Source organism: Pinus tabuliformis, chromosome 9 (assembly GCF_031772625.1).
Source record: "Pinus tabuliformis cultivar Carrire ecotype Pingquan chromosome 9, CPIR1, whole genome shotgun sequence".
In the NCBI taxonomy this organism is placed as follows: domain Eukaryota; kingdom Viridiplantae; phylum Streptophyta; class Pinopsida; order Pinales; family Pinaceae; genus Pinus; species Pinus tabuliformis.
In genome coordinates this window covers 1,021,006,451-1,021,022,508 of record NC_142307.1, presented here as the reverse complement: position 1 = coordinate 1,021,022,508, position 16,058 = coordinate 1,021,006,451, and the positions used below count along the sequence as shown (strand labels likewise).

Below are 16,058 nucleotides of genomic sequence, written 5' to 3'. Positions count from 1 at the left end.
TGGAACAAATTCGAAGGAAAATACAAGATCACTTGATAAATATTTCTGGACACTGTGAATTGATATTATTTATTTCCTAATTCCTCTATTCTCTATCTTTTCTGATTATTGATCATCTTCCTTTATTTCTAAGATTGTTTTGGAAGTCTCCTGATGTGTCCTTTTACGATTATTTTTTTTAGAATTATATCTTTTAGAATAATGAGTGCATTTACAAATAGGATAATGAATAAAGGGCATTTATAAATAGTATAATTAATAATGAATAAAGCACATGTAGGGTTTAATTATGTATAAACAATATAACGAGGAATGAATATGCAGGAAGGCCTAACAAGTTGCATTTATAAATAGAATAATGAATGCATTTACAAATAGGATAATGAATAAAGCATATGCAGGGGTTAATTAATGTATAAACAATATAATGAGGAATGAATATGCAGGCAGGCTGACCACAAAATTTGTGAAGCTGAGACTTCATCGGTAGCAAGACATTGCAGAGGCCGTGGGCTGCACTAGTAACCGAGATGGCCAGAAGAGAATTTGCGAAGCCTAAAGAAGAGATTCATCACTAGGAGCACATTGCAGAGGCCGTGCGCTGCATTAACTGGGATAGCGTTGCCCTTAATGGGACAAAAGACATTATGGAGCGGTGGCATCTTTATTGATTCTTCTTTGCCCTCCTTGCCCCTGGTATTCAATTTATTTTGTTTACACATAAAAGACTTGTAAAGTGTTTCTCCGTGAAGAAATTATGTGCGGACACATTTTGAATATTAAGGATTCACTGTGAATTTATGGTTTTAGAATAGGGTTTCATTGTAAATTGTGTTTCACTGCTCGCTAGCCACCATGCTTCGCACATAAGGTTGACTTATCCACAAGAGGATTACAATGAAGATTATATACAAACTCTATAACCCTCCAAAATCCTAGAAAAAGTTGTAACCATTGTATCGTTGTATAATTTATATCGTGTTCATTTCTTTTTCATTCAAAAAGATTTTTTTTGTTATAAATTCGATAGTTAATTGGTCCTATTTTCTTTTGCAGTTGAGAGAAATGGACTCTGACAGCTTCTCCCTTGAAGTCAAGGATCCAACCATAGAAAATCCTGAAGGCTACTGTAAGGTAGCTTAGATCTTATCGTAATCTTGGATTTGTCTAGCATATACAGTAATAAAATCGGAGAAAGTTTAGGGAAGTAATTTCAGAGATTTGATTGTACTACAAACCTGTTGCTGCTAATGACCTACGCCAAAGCAATTTCAACGGCGCACCAACCCAATTAGCATTTAAGAATGGAAGAACGTTGACACAATATTAAATTTTACAAAGTTTTAATATTAGATTTCAATATTAGTTTAGGTTGGAATCCATTAATTTAAAATTAATATTTAATATTAGGTTTTAACTTATAATATTAGTTTTTAAAAGTAATATTAATATTAGTATTAAAATGTTAATTTTAAAATTAATATTATTTTAAAATATTACTTTAAAACTAATATTAACAATGTAGTTTTAAAATAAATATTATTATTTTTAAAAATAATATTAAAATTAATACATTCACGTTAAAATAATATATTAACTTTAAAATTAATAAAAGTTAAAATAATTACATTTCTTTTTTTTTCAATCCAATGAGTTCGTCTATTCTATCATTTGCCCTATGTTGATTTGGGTATTAATTATTAATATTTTAAATTTCAATATTAAATTTTTAGCCAAAAATTAATATTTTAATTTCCACCCAAAATCACTTAAGGCTCAATTGGGGTGGCATAAAGACACAAGGGCTTGGTTAAATTATTGGGAGATCAACGAGAATGATGCATTGAAAAACATAAATAACATGAAAGATTGTTAGATAATCTTCGGCATAATCACATAACCAATCTATTGTCGACGCGTTTCGAACCAACCAGTGTGGTTCATCTTCAGGACAAGTTGAAGAACCCAAAAGATGGGTTATGTGATTATGCCGAAGATTATCTAACAATATTATGGATCACAGAAGTCTAAATTCCTTAAACATGAAAGATATTGTTATTTCTAAGTTGAAAGAAAAAAATGTGGTCTGAGAAAGATTTAGCGGCTAAAAGAAAATTAAGTTATTATAAAAAGGTCATCAACCCCACCCTAGAAGATCAAAAGTATCTCTCTATTTTAACTAGCTCAAAGAAGAAAATTAATATAGCAAAGATTAAAACGAATTCTCATGAGCTCCATAGTGAAACAGGTCATTGGGTCGTTCCTAAAATGCCATGGATGGAAAGGATCTGCCATATATGTGAGAATAGGAACATTGAGGATGAAAACAACTTCCTCTTAGAGTACCCCCATACAACAACCACATTAGATCTCAGTTTCACAATCTTTGTTACAATACTGACCTTTCTAGCCTTTTACAATGTCAAAATTATAGTGAGCTCGGGAAACTTCTCTCAAAGCTTTTTGAGCATAAGAATAAAATATTAAGTCAAAATAAATAATTTGTTTCTTTAGGTCCAATAGACCAATGTTTGATCTCAGCGGTTAACCATCATCATAATCATCATCATCAAAATTTAAATAATTTAAACATTAGGTTTATATTAATTTTTAATTTTAATTTTACAATTTATATTTAAAGATTTAGAATTATCCAGTTAAAAAAACATTTTTTTAAGACTAATATTAGAATTAATATTTTAATAATTAGTTTACATTTTAATTATAATATTTATTTTAAGTTTTAATATTAGTTTAGACTTTAAACCAAAATAGATCACAACATTTCTGTTTTAATATTTGATTTTAGGTTTTAATATTAATATTTGATTTTAGGTTTTAATATTAATTATTTCATTTGGTGAAATCAATCTTTCATAAATGCCACAAGAGATATGTATCAAACGACTTCAAGCTACCCTAATTAAAACACATATCTTGAACCACACTATTTGAGCTAATTTCTTTTGACTATTATTAATCACATCATTAATAAGTTATTAATAATTTAATATAATAATTATTTTATTTTATATTATTACTAAATATAATAATTTAATATATTTTGTCAACCCGTTGAAAATGGGTTAATGTTACTAACATTAAAGTTATATTAATCTTTATATTAAGACACAAATCTTGAACCACATCACCTAATTTTTTTTACTATTAATTTTTTTAATAAATTAATATAATTATTATTTATCTAATAATATTATTAAAGGTAATAATTTATTATATTTTATCAACAAAATAAATTTATTACTATTTTATTTTTTTTTAACATGATCGTCTACTCTTGTATTATAAAAAACTGCTGTAAGCAGGAGCTGTTACATAAGATGAAAAGAGAGGGAGGGAAGAAGTCCAAAATAGGCTCGCAGTCCTTGACTTCTGAGAGTTAAACTTAGTGAAAATGAGTTGAAATAGGTAACGACTGTATTGCCGAACGAAGAGGCCAGCAAGAAGACAAAATTTGCTTGACATATGACTGTTTACCAGAACTGATTAACCGAGTCTTCCACCTGGGGCTCCTTTTTGCTGACCTTGGTAGATGCTTCTGCTTGCATGCTTTGCGCAATGGACTTTATGTAGGTAATGGCCTCCTCCAGGTGTTGGCATTTCTCCTTGAGTTTCTCTATTTCTGCCTTCTGTTTCTCAAGTTTCTTCCTCTTGGACCTGCTGTCTGCGTGAAAGTCATCTTCGAGCTCCTTGTGGTGTTTAACGAACCGAGCAATCATAAAGCAGTGTTCTTTACAGAGGGTGCAGGTATCATTTCCCAGTACGCGGTCCAGCGGGGTCTCCTTCTTTTCGTGGCCCTTCTGAGCTTCTTTCTGCTTTCTGTTCTCAGAGGGCTCTGCCATTTCTAAATAAAGAGGAGTTAGGCAACAGAAATACTGTGAGTGATGCGGTTTATACCTGAGAGCTGAAGAAGGAGCTATCTCTGCGTGGGTGCTTTGATGTCGGCCTCGCTTGATGTTGAATGACTGGACCCGAGAGTGAGGCAGCAGGCGCTTGGTGAAACAAGCGCTCTGTTTGCTTCTGCTACTGAGAACGATTCTATTCCTTTCGAGACCCACTTCGATCCACAACTGATTCTGGATAAACAGAGGAGTGCTGAGACGGTCTGGAGAAGGGAGGTGAATATAAAGAGGAGAGGGAGGCCGGTCGTGATGAGAGGTCAGATTATTTTTATTGAGAAAATCTGAGTGCGTATCCTGCACAAAATCCCTGCTGCAGTCGATGAGGGGAAGGAGGGGACGTTTACCAGCATTCGGATGGAGAGGGGCACGCGTGAAATGGAGATGCTTTGCGCTGATAACGAAGGAGCAGAGTGAGGAAAGCATGGAAGAGAGTGCGTGGTGGAGATCGAGGAGAGATTGACTACTGGAGTGACTGAGGAGAGGACGGATTCTGAGGGCGCTGAACAGATGGACTGATTGGCGGCTTAATCTGCTAAGGGATTGCCTTGTCATAGATCTTTTCATTCTCACGAACTTGTCCTTGCTGTCTGCTGACAGCCTTAGTTGCTAGGTGGTCTGCATCTGCGTTGTTTTCTCTTAGAATGTGTAAGAAAGTTGGGTCTCCCAGGTGTCTGAGGTTGTCTTGAATCCTGGACTTGATGTTGTTGAGGCCTTCCTTAATAAAATCTTTGCCTGAGACCATAGCGGCAATGATAATGGCCGAGTCCCCCAGTATTAGTGCGTTCCTGATTCCCAATCTAAGCAGAAGAGAGGTCCCTAGGAGAAGGCTGTATGCTTCAGCTGCATTGTTGGAAGCGTTCCCCAGACCCCATTCATAGCTAAGAATGCTTTTCCCGTTATGATCTTTGATGATGCCCCCTGCTCCGGCTTTCCCCGGGTTGTTCTTCGAAGCACCATCGAAGAGAAGAACAGGGCGCTTCTGATTTAAAATCCACTGTTGGACCTCTTCCTTGGGTCCTCTGAGTTTCCAATTTGGCCTTTTCTTGTTGATTGTTGCCTGAGAAAGCTGATTTTGATTGTGATTGAGACTAAATTTGCTATACCAGTCTCTCTCTTCTTGGAGCCAGCTCGTCTGATCTGGAGGAGCTATGTAATTTGCACTGATGGATTCAGAGATGCTGGCTATTGTCTTTGCCAGAATACTAGCCATGTTGGGCTCTTTGTTGTTGAATACATAATTGTTTCTTGCTAGCCAGAGGTGCCAGCAGAGGGTGGCAGGGATGCATTTCCACACTCGGATGAGATTGTGCTTACCTTTCCTGGTGTAGGGGTAGCTGTTCCTCCAGTTTTTCTGGAGGTTGGAGATCTGATCAAGGCTTTCTCGAGTTTCCATAGGACTTATCAACTGTTTCCAACAGCTATGTGCTAAGGGGCAGATTAAGAAGGTGTGCTGGATGGACTCCTCCTCTGCTCGACAGAAGCAGCATATTGAAGGGCCCTGAATTCCTCTTTTCCTTAAGTTCTCAGCTGTAAGGATTTTCCCCTTGAGGAGTGTCCAATTGAAATATTTCACTTTGGGGAGGCACTCTGACTTCCAAGCAGCTGTGTGAAGATTCCAATTTGCTGAGGGAGATAAGTTTTGCAGAGTTTTGTATCCTTCTTTCACTGTGAAATTCCCTCCACAGGAGTCCCAGATATATCTATCTTCAGTCCTCATATTTGTTGGAGCAGAACCAGAGAGAGAAAGCTTAAGATTGATCCATTGATCCTTGAGGGCGGGGGGAGTTTGAATATCCTTCCAGTCGAGCCATCTATTGTGGTTCCATAAAGAGATGTCGAACAAGGATGTTAACTTTCGTGCTTCCATCCAATTCTGCAGGGGTCGAAGGCCTTGTAGAAGGTTTCTCGGTTTTGAACCCATGATGCAGTCCAACCAAATCTTGGTGTCCTTTCCATTTCCTGGGAGTTTGGATACATTTTCTTTGAAGTGAGGCAGAACTTTTTTGATAAGTCTCCACATCGGTGTGCAAGGCCTGTCTACAATTGCTTCAGTGAGGATGTTAGAATTCGAACCTCTGAGATATTTTCGTTTTATGGCCTCCACCCACCACGATCCTTTGCCTGAGAGAATTTTCCAGATCAGTTTGAGCCCCAGAGCTTGGTTTGAGAGATTTGGAAGTTTGATGGAGAGACCCCCTTTTTCATAAGGGAGAGTTACCTGATCCCACTTGACAAGGCTGAATTTCTTGGTCTCCTGCTTTCCTCCCTGCCAGAGGAAACTTCTCATGATGAGTTCCATGTGTTTATGAATGCTGACCGGGGCCATGATGACTGCATACTGGTAGATTGGAAGAGCTGAGAGGACAGCCTTGATGAGAATTGTTCTGCCGGCTAAGTTGAGCCAAGAAGCTCCCCAGCCCTGAAGGAGGCCTCTCATCTTTTCTATGTGTTTTGTCCAGACTTCAGCCTTAACAGATTCCTTAGCCAGAGGCAGTCCTAAGTAGGAGAAAGAGCTCCAATTCCTTTGTGCTGGGATGTCCAAAATCAGGGATATTCTTTGTTGAATTTGGGGAGGGACATTCCATGTGTATATCCTGCATTTTCTATTGTTCAACTTACCCCCAGAAGCTGTAAGAAAAGCATCCAAAACTCTTTTAAATCTCCTTGCCATTAGGCTGGAGGCTCCACCAATTAAAAGAGTGTCATCCGCGAAGAGCGAATGGTTTATCTCTTTTATCCCTCTTTCTATACAGATTCCCGGGATCTCTTTGTTGCTGCGAAGGTGATCAAGATGGATACTCAGGGTCTCAGCCATGATAATGTAAAGAAATGGAGAAAGGGGGCAACCTTGTCTCAGCCCTCTAGAGCTTCTGAAATATTTGCTGGGTCGACCATTAATCAAAGGTGCAGTCCAAGGGTTGGAGATGCACCCATTGATTATGCTGATGAAGTTGCTTGAGAACCCAAATTTTTTTAGTGCTGCTGTTAGGAAGGAGTGGTCCACACGATCGAAGGCATTAGCCATGTCAAGTTTAATTATCATTCCTCGTTCCCCTCTGTTGTTACTGCTGTGGATGGCTTCTTGTATTAGGATGACATTATCTGTTATTTGCCTGCTTGGAACGAAACCCCCTTGATTTTCAGATATTAAAAGGGGGAGGAATTTTTTGAGTCTATTTGCAAGGATTTTTGTTATAATCTTATAAGAGACATTGCATAAAGAAATGGGGCGAAACCTGTCAAACGAGAGGGGGTTTGCTTCTTTGGGGATCAGGGCAATGTGTGAAGACTTGGTGTTCTCTCCCAGCTTATGATTTCTGAAGACATTCTTTATCATCCGGACAAAATCTTTTTTGATTGTTTCCCAGTGTTGTCGGTAGAAGGCAACCGTGTATCCATCCGGACCCGGAGCCTTATCTTGCTGCATGCTGAATGTTGCTGCTCGAATTTCCTCTTCAGTGATGTCTTGGTCCAGCTCTTGGTTATGTTCCTCTGATAATTTACACTCTATTGTACTGAGAAAGTCTGTGCTATCCATTTGCTGAGGTGCTGAAGAGAGGAGGGCCTTGAAGTGATTGTAGGCTGCATCTTTGATTTCTTCTTGGTCCTTCATCTCTTTCCCATCGACCTCTATTTTATCGATTTGATTGCCAGCTCTCCTGAGTTTAATGTTATTGTGGAAAAATGTAGTATTCTTGTCTCCGGCTTTCAGCCATAGACAACGAGATTTCAATCTTTGTTCCTCCTCCTCTACTCGATTTTGTCGATAGAGTTCCCTATAAAGATTTTTTTCCTGCTCTAAGTCTTCATCTGAATATTGGATGGACTCTTTATCTTTATGCCACCGCTCCATCTTTGTGATCAAGTCTGTTTTTTTTTTCCTTTCAGCGATCGCCGCATCCTTTGCCCACTGCTTGATGACAACACGGAGGTGTTTTAGTTTTGTTTCCCAGACAAAATGAGGCGATCCGATTACTTCCTTAGCCCACTGATTTTGTATGAGGGCACGAAAATCTTCTTGAAGATCCCAAATTTTGTTGTATTTGAAGGGGAGTGGCCCCAGATTTCTGTCTTTGACCAAGTTGAGGATCACTGGCTTGTGGTCCGATGCTGAGGCGTGGATTAAGTAACTCTTGATGGACTGATAATTCTCTGCTATTCCTTCCTGTAGTAAAAACCTGTCCAGTCTCTCCTTAATATTATGAGAGCCAGATCTTTTATTGCTCCATGTGTATTTGCCGTTTGACAGAGGAGTGTCGAGCAGATTGTATGACTGAATAATGGATTCTAGCTTTCCCCAAATTTTTCTTGCACATTTCTTATAACATTCATGTCGCCCCCAATAATTATTCTACTGTTTTGGATAGAAAGGAGATCTGCATCTATGGTGTTCCAGCAGCTGGCTTTATCCCTGTAATGATTTGGAGCGTATATGTTGTAGATGTGAAAAACTTCCTGGGTGCCTTTATTTTTCATATCTGTTCTTATCCACCAAGTGCAGAGATGTGAGTTGATGATTTCCCAGTTATTCTTGTTCCATATTGTTCCTATCCCTCCTGAGGCTCCGTCTGAGCCTATAGATAGACCTGTGAAATTTTTGAAGTGCTGGATTTGATGATGAAAGTCATGTTCAATGATTTTGGTCAACGGGTTAGGAGAAGGTCTGGGTGTTCCTGTTTTAACAAATCCTTGATTTCTTTCAACTTTAAGGAAGAGCCCATCCCCCTGCAATTCCAAGAGACCAAGATCATTATTTACCATTTGTTGGGTGGGATCCAGACTTCTCCTTTACCTTTTTTCCACTCCCTTTTAGCTTGCCTAAGTATGAGTCCATAGGTTGCTGTGTTCCCGTTGCCATCTCCTTTGCAGCTGTTTCATCTCTGAGTTCCTTGTTTGTCTTTCGGCCAACTTTCCTCGGGGGGTCGGTGGGCTGATTGGCTTCTTTTGCTTTGTTTCTAGTGAGAATTCTTTCGATGGTGGGAGGGGGGGAGGGGGAGGGTTCGAGCGGGGAGAGGCTGCCCGAGGGGAGGGGGGAGGAGAAGAAGGTTCTTCGGCAGACAGAGATTCGAAAGGATTGGAGGAAGAGGGGAAAGCTGAGTTTGGGGGGGGGGGGGGGAAGGCTAGATTCCGGGGGGGGTTTGTGAATGTTTCCCTGTGTGGGAGAAGGCTTTTTTCTTTTGACATGTTCCCATGAACCCTCAGCATTTTCCTCAATATTCTCTACTTCATTAGCTTTTAACTTACTGCATCTATTTGCAAAATGGCCATACTCGTGACATACCTTGCATTTGAAGGGGAGCTGCTCGTAGTCCAGCTGCTGTATGTGCATCCATTGGTCCACCTTTATCTTTATAGCTTCTGGCAGGCCTTTCCCTAGGTCGACTTCAACGCAAATCCTTGCGCATGCATGCATGTTCTCCCTTGGTTCAGATCTGTCAATGTATTTTCCGACTGCATTTCCTATTGCTTTTACTAATTCGTCCCCCCAGCAATGTAGCGGAAACTGGGGGAGTTGAACCCAAACTAGGACCGTGTTTGGGATATCCATTTCCGGGTCGAAGTCCAGGGTCCATCTGTTCAAATAGAGACCTCTTGTATCCATGAAATAAGGTCCATTGCGGAAGATGAGGTTCTTGTCTTCTTTCGATTCAAAGAGAAATGTGTAATATCCACGTCCGCAAAATCTGATGGCGATCTTTCCTTGGATCATTGCACTCCAGTTGCGCTCGACCCATTTTTGAACTGATCTTGGGGAGGGCCAGAGGCCGGTGAACTGACCTACAAGACCTCTTTCTGCCAGTGCTATTGCAGATTTCCTTGGCAGGGCAGGAGGAAGATTGACCTCTGGGATTTCATCCAGTTTTTTTATAAACTTTGTTACTGAAGGACGAGGTCTGTCATCTGAAGGTTCAGAAAAAAGAGAGGCGAAGATTTCTTCTTGGTTCTCAGAGACTGGGGGAGGAGGGGCGGGCCCTGCCATTGCAGGCCCGCTAGATCGATGAAGCAGCAAAGCAGAGGAGGGGGGGGAGGTCCCCGAAGGCAGGTGCCCGTGGAAGGAACGGGACACAGGAGGGGGGCGAGGAGCAGAGCCCAGCCAGGCAGGGCCTGGGGGGCGAAGGCTGGCGCGCGCGGGAGTTTCAAATCGCCAGAACCGAGCGAGTTCCCTAGCCTACTAAATTGTTAATAAATTAATATAATAATTATTTATCTAATATTATTATTAAATGTAATAATTTAGTATATCCTGATAATCATATAAAAATAGTTAATGTAGTTAACGTGATCATTAATGGTCAACCATAATTAATCATAATTGATCATTTATTAATATATTAAATCATAAAGTATTAATACTTTGATCATTTAATGTATTAAGATATGACCAATGTCATTGTGATATAGAATTAAGGCAATATTGTTACACAAAATTATAAATATTATACATTAACCTAAAGTGGCTAACATGATCATTAAAATTATATTAATGTTTATATTAAGATACAAATCTTGAACCACTCTAACTAAGTTATTTTAACTATTATTAATAACATCACTCTAACTAAGTTATTTTGACTATTATTAATAACATCATTAATAAGTTACTAATAAATTAATATAATAATTATTTTTCTAATAATATTATTAATTGTAATAATTAAATATATTTTGTCAAAAAAATTAAAAATCGTTAATATAACTATCATAATTATTAAGGGTCAACTATAGTTAATCGTAATTGATTATTTATTAATATATTAAATCATATAAAGTATTCATATTTTGATCATTTGCTAATATATTAAGTTATAATCAATACCATGATAATATAGAATTAAGCAAATGATTATATAAAATTATAAGTATACATTAATGCTCAACAAAAAAGAGTCTTTATATAATAAATATAAATAAAAAATATTTTTTAATAGTAATCAATATAATAATATTAAATTAAAATTAGTATAGTACTAATATGGTTAGAAATTAATATAATAATTATTTATAATTAATATTAATTATTATTGATGTAATAATTTAATATATGTTCGTCCACGAATTAAAAAGAGTTAATGTAATTAACATGATTATTAATGGTTAACTGTAATTAATTATAATTCATCATTGTCAATTCTATTTATTGTTTTGTAAATGAACTAAATCATAATTCATCATTTTATAATTGGTCATTTATGAAATTAGAGTTTAATAATAAATTTATAATATTAAATTTTTTAATATTCGGTTTATAATATTAGAGTTTAATATTGGTTTTATAATTTATAATAGTGAGGTCTAATATTAGGGTTTATAATAATAATCTCAGGGTTTGTTATGTTCGATTTTTATAATGTTAGAGTTTTATATTAGGATTTAATACTGTGATATTGGAATGGTATAAAAATATATCCAATATCGCATTGCGACAAACATTGTCTCAATATGACAATCAATGTGACAATCATTGCCACAATGTTACATCAAATTACAATCTATTTAACGTCACATTGTTGCATTACAAAACTAGGGTTTAATATTAGGTATATTAGGGATTTTTAACCTTAGGTTTATTATATTAAGGTTTAATATTGGGTTTATAATTTATAATATTAAGGTTTATATTATTAATCATAGAATTTATAATATTAATCATTCTCGCAATCATTGTGGCAATGTTTATAATCCCTTGGGGTTATAATATTAATTTTAGGGCTTATATTCCTAGGGTTTAATATTAATTCATTTGGTTTGTTAATCACTTGAGTTTATAATATCAATATTAAGGTTTATAATCATATGTTTTATAAGCATAGGGATATGCATGCATGCATATCTTCCTTTTATAATATCAATCCTAGGGATTATAATATTAATCATAGGATTTATGACGTTTGGTTTGATAATGTTAGGGTTTATGATTTTTCGTCTAATATTAGGGATTAATATTGTGATGTTAGAATGGTACGAAAAAATGTTCAATGTTGCAATGTGACCAGCATTGTCATAATGCAACAAGAGTGTCACAATCATTGTCACAATGATACATTACATTGGAATTTATTATTTTGGTTTATAATATTGCGTATAATATTAATCCTTTGGGTTTATAATATTAATCCTAGTGTTTAATATTAATTTATTGGGTTTATAATCCCATAGGTTTATTAATCCATTTAGTCTATAATATCAATCCTTTGGGTTTATAGTATAAATCTCTTATGTTTATAATATTAATAATCCCTTTGGTTTATAATATTAATATTCGCTTTATATTAATTCCTTGGGTTAATAATATTATTTTTTTGGTTTTATAATATTTATCACTTGGGTTTACTAATTCCTTGGATTTATGATATCGATGCCTTGACTTTATAATAGTGATCCCTTGGGTTTATAATATTAATAATCCCTAGGGTTTATTAATCCATTGGGTTTATAATGTTAATAATCCCTTAGGTTTATTAATCTCTTGGGTTTATAATATTAATAATCCCTTGGGTTTATTAATTACTTGGGTTTATAATATTTATCCCTTGGGTTTACTAACTCCTTGGGTTTATTGATCCCTTAGGCTTATAACATCAATAATCTCCTGTGCTTATTAATCCCTTGGATTTAAAATATTAATTCCTATGGTTTATTAATTTGTTGGGTTTAATATCATGGTTTATAATATTGTGTTTAATATATAGGGTTTATAACATTGGGGATTATAGTATTTGGGTTTATAATATTGGATTTAATATTAGTTTTTATGAAAGTGAGTTTAATATTTGTATTTATAGCATTAGTCCCTTGTGTTTATTAAATGTTTGGGTTTATAACATTGATCCTTTTGGTTTATTAATCCATTGGGCTTATAATATTAATAATTCCTTGAGTTTATTAATCCCTTGGGTTTATAATATTATTACTCCCTTCATTTTATTCATCCCTTCGGTTTATAATATTAATCTCAAGAATTTATATTATTAATGGCTTGAGCTTTTAATATTAGTGCATTGGGTTTATAATATTAATCCGTTAGACTTATAATATTAACAACCCCTTGGGTTTATAATATTATTAATCCCTTAGGTTTATAATATTATTAATCCCTTGGGTTTATAATGTTAATTCCTTAGGTTTTTTAATACCTTGGTTTTATAATATTAATATGTCAATCTTATTAGGGTTTATTATATAATCCCTTAGATTTACTAATCCCTTGGGTTATTGGGTTTATAATATAGTATTTTGTATAAAATTATGCAAGAACATTGGCTGTTGTGATTATGCATGTACTTAATATACACTAATCAACATATATGAACCACACTAATAACCCCTTGGGTTTAGAATATTAATCCCAATGGTTTACAATATTATTAATCCCTTGGGTTTATAATTTTAATTCATTAGGTTTATTAATACCTTGGTTTTATAATATTAATATGTCAATCTTATTAGGGTTTATTATATAATCCCTTAAGTTTACTAATCCTTTGGGTTATTGGGTTTATAATATAGTATAGTTTATAATATAGTATTTAGTATAAAATTATGCAAAAACATTGACTATTGTGGTTATGCATGTGCTTAATATATACTAATCAACATATATGAACCACATTTATAATGTGGTTGATGTAAGGTTTATCATACTTGAGGCTATAAAATTTGCAGTTTATAAGACTCAGTTTTTAATATTTTGGTATAATATTAGGGTTTATATTATTTAGGTTTATAATATTGTGTTTAATAATAATGTTTATAATATTGGGTTTAATATTTGTATTTATAGTGTTTGGTTTATAGTAATATTTATAACATAGTATAGTATAATATCGTTAACCTATTAATATAATATAGTTTAGGATGTGTTAGGGTTAAAAAAATTAATATAGTGTAATTTATAATATAGTATAGTTTATAATATAATATTTACAGTGGGTTTAGTATTAGTATTTATAGTATTAGGTTGGTTTATAGTCATTTTGGTTTAATAATTCCTTGGGTTATAATATGAATCAGGTTTTATTATTTAGTCCAAGGGTTTATAATCCTATCCTTTGGGCATATAATATTAATACTAGGTTTTAATATTAATTTCTTAGGATTATAATCTATTGGGTTTAAAATATTAACCTTAGGGTTTATATTCCTAAGATCTAATATTAATTTTATGGTTTATAATATTAATCTTGGTGTTTAATATTAATCACATGGGTCTATAATATTAATCCCTTGAGTTCATTGATTCCTTGGGTTTATAATATTAATAATCTCTTGGGTTCATAATATTAATAATCCCTTGGGTTTATTAATCCCTTGAGTTTATAATATTAATCCCTTTGATTTATTAGTTGCTTGGGTTTATAACATTGATCCGTTGGGTTTATTAATCCCTTGGTTTACACTATTAATAATCCCTTATGTTTATAATATTATTATCCCTTGGGTTTATTGATCCAATGGGTTTATAATATTAATTGCTTGAGTTTTAAATATTAATTCCTTTGTATATAACATTAATCTTTTGGATTTATCAATCCTTTGGTTTTATAATATTAATCATTTGGGTCTATTAATCCTTGTATTTATAATATTTAATCTCTTGGGTTTATTAATCTTTTTGGTTAATTTATTACAATAATATTGAGTTTTTATTTTTAATATATATATATATATATATATATATATATATATATAAGTTTAATATATAGTTAATATTATCAATATACTTCATATAAATAATATTGACAATTATATTAATAAATATATAATAATTATTAACCATAACATAATACAAAAATAAGTATTACTAAACATAATTAAATGCTATTATGTTAAATGTTAATTATATTATAGTTTCCAACATACTTATTAATATATAATATAATGTTAATATAATAACCATATAATATTGTGGTTGTTATTTATATAATAATTAATAATTAGAAATAGTTAGTGTTTAGTAGTATACACTTAATAATTATTAATGTGGTTGATATATGTTGATCAGTGTATATTAATCATATTTACTAATGTGGTTGTAGACGTGCTTCATATACCTTTGTCGGCTTATATCAACTACATTGGTAAATATGATTGTGCTAGTTTTTAATTCAAATGGCAAAAAAAATGTAAAATAATGTTGCAATAATGAAACCCCTAACTACACAATAAAAAAGATCATTACATTTTGAGTCAATTGTACGTAGGCCCTAAACCCCCTATTGTGTCCTGCGGTGAAATGTTCCCATGTCAAATCCTCTTCATTTAAATGAATCCCCTCATTCATTTTTCATACAAAAATCATTTTTTATAAAGTTTTTTTTTAAAAGAAGTTTATTTTAAAAAGTGACAGTTTTTGTTTCCCAAAGGGGACAAAATTTAAAAGAAATGCTGCCCGTTTCATAATTGGGAGCTTTATTTTTTATCTTTCTGGTTTTATCATAGAAATTATTTTTTTTGAAAATGAGTTAGTAAAAAATGGGTGTTAAAATTAGTTGCGAGCATTAAAATATTGTTTTTCAATAAAAACAATGGAAGACGGGTTTGTAAAAGTTTTTGAAAGCATTTATTTGTAGAGAATTTGTAGACTTATCTATTTAGTGGAAGCAAAAGTCACCATACAGACATTTTTATTATAAGCAACCACTATGTCTGTAGGTTGGTTTGTTTGTTGAGTTGCAATCCGTCAGCGCTCAACAAATGGGAAAAGCTAAAAGGCTAAGACAATTAAAGCAACAACAAGTGCTCATTGAGATATATTTGAATGAGTTGGAAGGCAAAAGATAAATTAATGCCTTCGAATTGAAATGCATAAAAGAATGTGTAGATGACAACATTCTTCCCTTGATAGCAAATGCAGAAACATTCAAGGAGGTCTAGGATACCCTTGAGAGGAATTTTGGTGTAAGGGGGAGTATTCAAGTTAAAGATGAAGGTGGATCTATAGCAACAGATCTACAACGAAATGAAGAATTTTGTGAATCCCATTTGAAAGTGGATGACAATGATGATGGTCTGTTACGAGAAGTAGAGAAAGAGCACATAAATTTTCATGAATCTCACTGTGCTCAACCACAAGTTGATGATGATTGTGAAGAATTTGTAGAAGAAGAAGAAAAAGAGAACACAAATGTTCCTAAA

The 16,058-nt window shown here is 33.9% G+C and overlaps 1 protein-coding gene across 1 annotated transcript; it reads right to left on the bottom strand.

The window, feature by feature from the left end:
• Positions 1 to 4,455: 4,455 nt before the first annotated feature.
• LOC149152176 (uncharacterized) lies at positions 4,456 to 9,903 on the bottom strand. The gene is made up of 2 exons (XM_089443401.1): positions 9,454 to 9,903; positions 4,456 to 8,088 (listed from the first exon to the last, which is right to left on the bottom strand). Exons 1-2 carry the CDS (start codon positions 9,901 to 9,903, stop codon positions 4,456 to 4,458), a joined length of 4,083 nt encoding a protein of 1,360 aa, XP_089299527.1.
• Between the last annotated feature and the right edge of the window lie 6,155 nt (positions 9,904 to 16,058).

Bases quoted from the DNA above. Each gene is read 5' to 3' on its own strand.
- LOC149152176 (XM_089443401.1), bottom strand. From the start codon at position 9,903: ATGGCAGGGCCCGCCCCTCCTCCCCCAGTCTCTGAGAACCAAGAAGAA. The intron at 8,089-9,453 runs GTCCTAGTTTGG...TTTTTACTACAG, and splicing joins AAATGGATATCCCAAACACG to GAAGGAATAGCAGAGAATTA.